Source organism: Pelophylax lessonae (assembly GCF_965119305.1).
Source record: "Pelophylax lessonae genome assembly, chromosome: 7".
Classification (NCBI taxonomy): domain Eukaryota; kingdom Metazoa; phylum Chordata; class Amphibia; order Anura; family Ranidae; genus Pelophylax; species Pelophylax lessonae.
This window is the reverse complement of record NC_138774.1, coordinates 76,843,337-76,848,336: the sequence shown is the minus strand read 5'-3', so window position 1 is coordinate 76,848,336 and position 5,000 is coordinate 76,843,337. Positions and strand designations below refer to the sequence as shown.

The 5,000-nt window shown below is 41.0% G+C and overlaps 1 protein-coding gene across 1 annotated transcript in view; it reads right to left on the bottom strand.

Annotated features, from left to right (window-relative positions):
• Positions 1 to 5,000, bottom strand: part of FAM98C (family with sequence similarity 98 member C) — a gene marked incomplete at its 3' end in the record, with an annotated part of 38,728 nt that overhangs the window by 30,381 nt on the left and 3,347 nt on the right. Inside the window, exon 2 of the mRNA XM_082262642.1 lies at positions 257 to 405. Coding sequence (XP_082118768.1) covers positions 257 to 405 — 149 coding nt within the window. The remainder of the gene's footprint in view (positions 1 to 256; positions 406 to 5,000) is intronic.

Below are 5,000 nucleotides of genomic sequence, written 5' to 3'. Positions count from 1 at the left end.
AAACTGATACATTTGACGTGACTGAACTGATGAACTGAACGGACTGTATGTGTGAAAGGGGCCTAAGGGAATCCAGTGGCATACATCCACTCCTAAAAGCAATAAAAATCTCACAGAGGTTATAATTCTTTCCTACTCAAATCAAAACTACAAGAAAAAAATAAATAAAGTTTTGGCTAATCATATACTTTAGCTGCTGGTTAGGAGGTGCTACAAAGTTGTCCTAGAGACCTCGATATATGTAGATGGCTCTCACCTTCAGTAGGGCTGACACATTCCACCAGATAAGAAACGGATTTCAGCTCTGAGACCAGCCACACACAGAGTGCAGTAAACTGCTGACATGCAGCTCCTAACTCACAGGAATCTAGCAGAGCATCTTCCTCAGACAAAGGTCCCGTGTATCTAAAATGAAGAAAAATGTAGGGAAAAATAATTGCAATATTTTTAAAAAAATCATCTTCTTCTGTCCACCTGAAATGCTCATAGTCAGTGATAAATCTGTCTTCAGGGTATACCCCCCTGCAAGATATTCTCGCTGACCTGTGCTCTTTCTCCGCCTCTGGGTATGGATGCGGCCTGTGCATGTGACATCTATGTGCTAGTACTTGAGCTCAGAGTTTTTGTTTTTTTTATTATTTATTACAGGTACTTCTGTACAAGTTTAGGACAGGAGCTAATTAACCTACCAGCAGGTCTTTGAAGTGTGTGAGGAAACTGGAGTACCCAGAGGGAACATGCAAACCCCAGGCAGTTTGTGCCGTGGTTGGGATTCAAACAGAAGACCCAAGTGCTGCTAGGCAGAAGTTCTAACTACTTAGCCACTGTACTGCCCCAATCACCATTCTCTCATGAGGGAGGCTGTGACACCATCCACCTGACCGAGTTCCAACAGCAGAGCTTACCCAACATGGACATCTGCAGTGGGGAGGAGGCAAGAGAGCATGAATCTGTCAGCATGCCTTCCTCAGGGCCTCTTCAAATAAGAAATATGCAGAAAAGGATATGTCTGGTGGGCTAGTACAGAGGACTACTTACCTAAATCCTTAATCATGCAGTCTTCCTGCCCGCTAGTTACAGAAGTAATGATCACCCACCCCCCCAGAATGTTTCTATAGTGGTCTGACTGACGCGATGTCACCCCACTTGCTCACATCATCACATACAATGAAGGACCAGCAGCCACTGCCAGTACTGTATTCCACACAATGATGTTAACGACCTACTCGCATTCCAGCACTGGAGAGAAGAGGACCATCTGTATTACATCCTCCTAGACAAAACAAAAATCATATTCTGAATATGCCAAGTTCATATCATTTTTAGGCCAGCCCAGAGTTTCACTGTTAAGCATTCAACTTACCCCTGTGTTACCAACCTTCTAGAGTTATGGTGGTAGTATAGTGGTACCAAAAGCTCAGTAGAGTGTTCAGAAAGTTATATTGGTTATGGGAGGAACACCATCTAAAGCTGCCCCAAAAAGGTTTTGGAGGAGGTTTAGAGAAACCTGTGCCCACTCCTTTTTCAAGAACAATCACACATGTATTAGAAGAAAAATACCACCAAAAGAAAGCTTTGTTCCATGGCCAATATAAGCCATGTCACTACAGGGCATGGTTGGGGACAAAGTATCAGACACGCCCAGAATCGTCAGATACCAGTGGCTCTGGTAGCTCTTTAAAAGACTTACTGCCTTGCTGGAAAGGGGAATAATAAAAATGGCCGCTGGCGTATGAATGTTTTTACTGTAGCGACCGTGTAGCTTTCAATAGAGTACATGGATGCTTGATGTGTGAGTTAATTACATATTTACTTATACAGATGCTTGGTATGCAAGTAAAAATAAGAGCACACCTCTTATAGCACAGAGTTGAATTCAGGGAATAGTCAAGTTTAATGCACAGCAAAATGCGGCTAAAGGGTTTGCAAAGGCAGTTATTTTTTATTGGTTTGTATCAGTGCTATTCTCCTACTGGTACCACGAAGCAGTGTGTGCTTTAGAAGCTGAGTCATAGCCTTATTACATAGATAGGGCAGAGATTATGGAGTAAACAGGTCGATCATAATGCAGTGGATTCCTGCTGATAATGGTTACAGACTGGGGATTTTAGTGCTAGTAAAATATACTATCATGTTTGAATTATACTTACTTAAAAGTTTATCTGGGGGGAAAAAAAACAAAACAAAAACAACCCTTTTCTAGTTTTGGGCAGAGTGGGGAAAGATTTAAATGTCTGTTGGGTGTTTACTGTCGCTGGAGGCTCCGCTGGAGAGATTTACCCTTCCTTCTAGTCCTGCTGGCAACAGCAAAAGCGAAAATTGAAAATAAAAACAAAAAATTTTTGTAATTTCGCACTACTTTCTGCCAGAATCATAACTTTAGGCTCCGTTCATATATATGCAAATTGGATGAATTGTATGCGAATTGGATGAATTGGATGCGTTTTGAACCACATCAAATTCGATGATGTGAACCGGCAGCCTTTTCTTTGGAGCTGGTTCACATACAGTGGATATAAAAAAAGTCTACTCACCCCTGTTAAAATGTCAGGTTTCTGTGATGTAAAAAAGAGAGACAAAAAGATAAATCATTTAAGAACTTTTTCTACCTTTAATGTGACCTATAAAACTGTACAATTCACAAATATGGTTGCATAAAAGTGTGCACACCCTTAAACTAATACTTTGTTGAAGCACCTTTTAATTTTATTACAGCACTCAAGTCTTTTTGGGTATGAGTCTATCAGCATGGCACATCTTGACTTGGCAATATTTGCCCACTCTGCAAAAAAAAAAACACTCCAAATCGGTCAGATTGTGAGGGCATCTCCTGAGCACAGCCCTCTTCAGATCACCCCACAGATTTTCAATTGGATTCAGGTCTGGGCTCTGGATGGGTGATTCCAAAACTTATTCATCTTCTGGTGAAGCCATTCCTTTGTTGATTTGGATGGATGCTTTGGGTCGTTGTCATGCTGAGAGATGAAGTTCCTCTTCATGTTCAGCTTTCTAGCAGAAGCCTGAAAGTTTTGTGCCAATATTGACTGGTATTTGGAACTGTTCATAAATTCCCTCTACCTTGACTAAGGTCCCTGTTCCAGCTGAAGAAAAAAAGCCTCAAAGCATAATGCTGCCACCACCATGCTTCACTGTGGGTATGGTGTTCTTTTGGTGATGTGCAGTGTTTTTGCGCCAAATATTTGGAATTATGGCCAAAAAGTTCAACCTTGGTTTCATCAGACCATAACACATTTTCCAACATGCTTTTGGGAGACTTCAGATGTGTTTTTGCTAAATTTAGCCGGGCTTGGATGTTTTTTTTTTTATTTGTAAGAAAAGGCTTCCGTCTTGCCACTCTACCCCATAGCCCAGACAAATGAAGAATTTAGGAGATTGTTGTCTCATGTACCACACAGCCAGTACTTGCTAGATATTCCTGCAGCTCCTTTAATGTTGCTGTAGGCCTCTTGGCAGCCTCCCTGACCAGTTTTCTTCTTGTCTTTTCATCAATTTTGGGGTGACGTCCAGTTCTTGGTAATGTCACTGTTGTGCCATATTTTCTCCACTTGATGATGACTGTCTTCATTGTGTTCCATGGTATATCCAATGCCTTGGAAATTATTTTGTACCCTTCTCCTGACTGATACCTTCTAACAATGAGATCCCTCTGATGCTTTGGAAGCTCTGCGGACCATGGCTTTTGCTGTAGGATGCGACTAAGAAAAGGTCAGGAAAGACCTACTAGAACAGCTGAACTTTATTTGGGGTTATTCAGAGGCACTTTTAATGATGACAGGTGTGTACTGACTCCAATTTAACATGAGTTTGAATGTGATTGCTTAATTCTGAACACAGCTACATCCCCAGTTATAACTGGGTGTGCAAACTTATGCAACCGCATTATTTTAGTTTTTTTATTTTTACTTCCCCCTCCCAAACTATTTCAGTTTGTTTTTCAATTGAGTTGTATAGTTTATAGGTCACATTAAAAAGGTGGAAAATTCTGAAAGGATTTATCTTAGTCTCTAGTCTCATTTTTTAAAATCACAGAAACCTGACATTTTAACAGGGGTGTGTAGACTTTTTATAGCCACTGTATATGTGGTGAAGCAGCAGTGCGAATTCGAAAAAGAGTCTTGTGCGTTTGATTCGGATGCAAAGTCCCAGCTATTGCCTACTATGGGAACGAATCTCAATCACATTTCATCAATTTTGAACACAAATTCAATCCCAAAAATAAACAGCGTGGGGATCCCCCTAATCCAGGCCTTTTTGGTTTCGGGTCTGGTATGGATTTTAAGGGGAATCCCATGCAAAAACACAAGCTACTGTGTGGGGTACACCCAACATGGGTGGGTGCTTTGGGGCAGGGGGGCACTCCGAAGAACTTGTCCCCATGTTGATGGTGACTAGGGCCTCTTCCCTACAACCCTGGCCGGTGGTTGCAGGGGTCCGCGGGCAGGGAGCTTATCGGAATCTGGATACGTTTACAGTGGCGGAGGAGATGGCGAGTAGACGGGTAGGGGCATTTTATTGCAGAAGAGGTAGTGCATGTCTCTACTGCAATAAAAGCCTGCTCGCAGTTTTTCACAGCAAGACTTTAGTTTCACTTTAAACCACTTCAGCTCTGGAAGATTTACCCCCCTTTCATAACCAGGCCATTTTTGCAATATGGCACTGAGTTACTTTTAGTGACAATTGTGCGGTTGTGCAATGCTGTAACCAAATAAAATTTAGGTCCTTTTTTCCCACAAATAAAGCTTTCTTTTGGTGGTATTTGATCATCCCGGTGTTTTGTTTTGTTTTTTTAACTAAAAGCAGAAAAAAAGACCAACAAATTCAGAAAAAAAAAAAAATCTAAATTCTTCATTAATTTAGACCAAAATGTATTCTGCTACATATTTTTGGTAATAAAAAAAAAAAAAAAAGAAAAAAATGATCCCAATAAGCGCATATTGATTGGTTTGCCCAAGAGTTATAGCGCCTACAAACTATGGGAT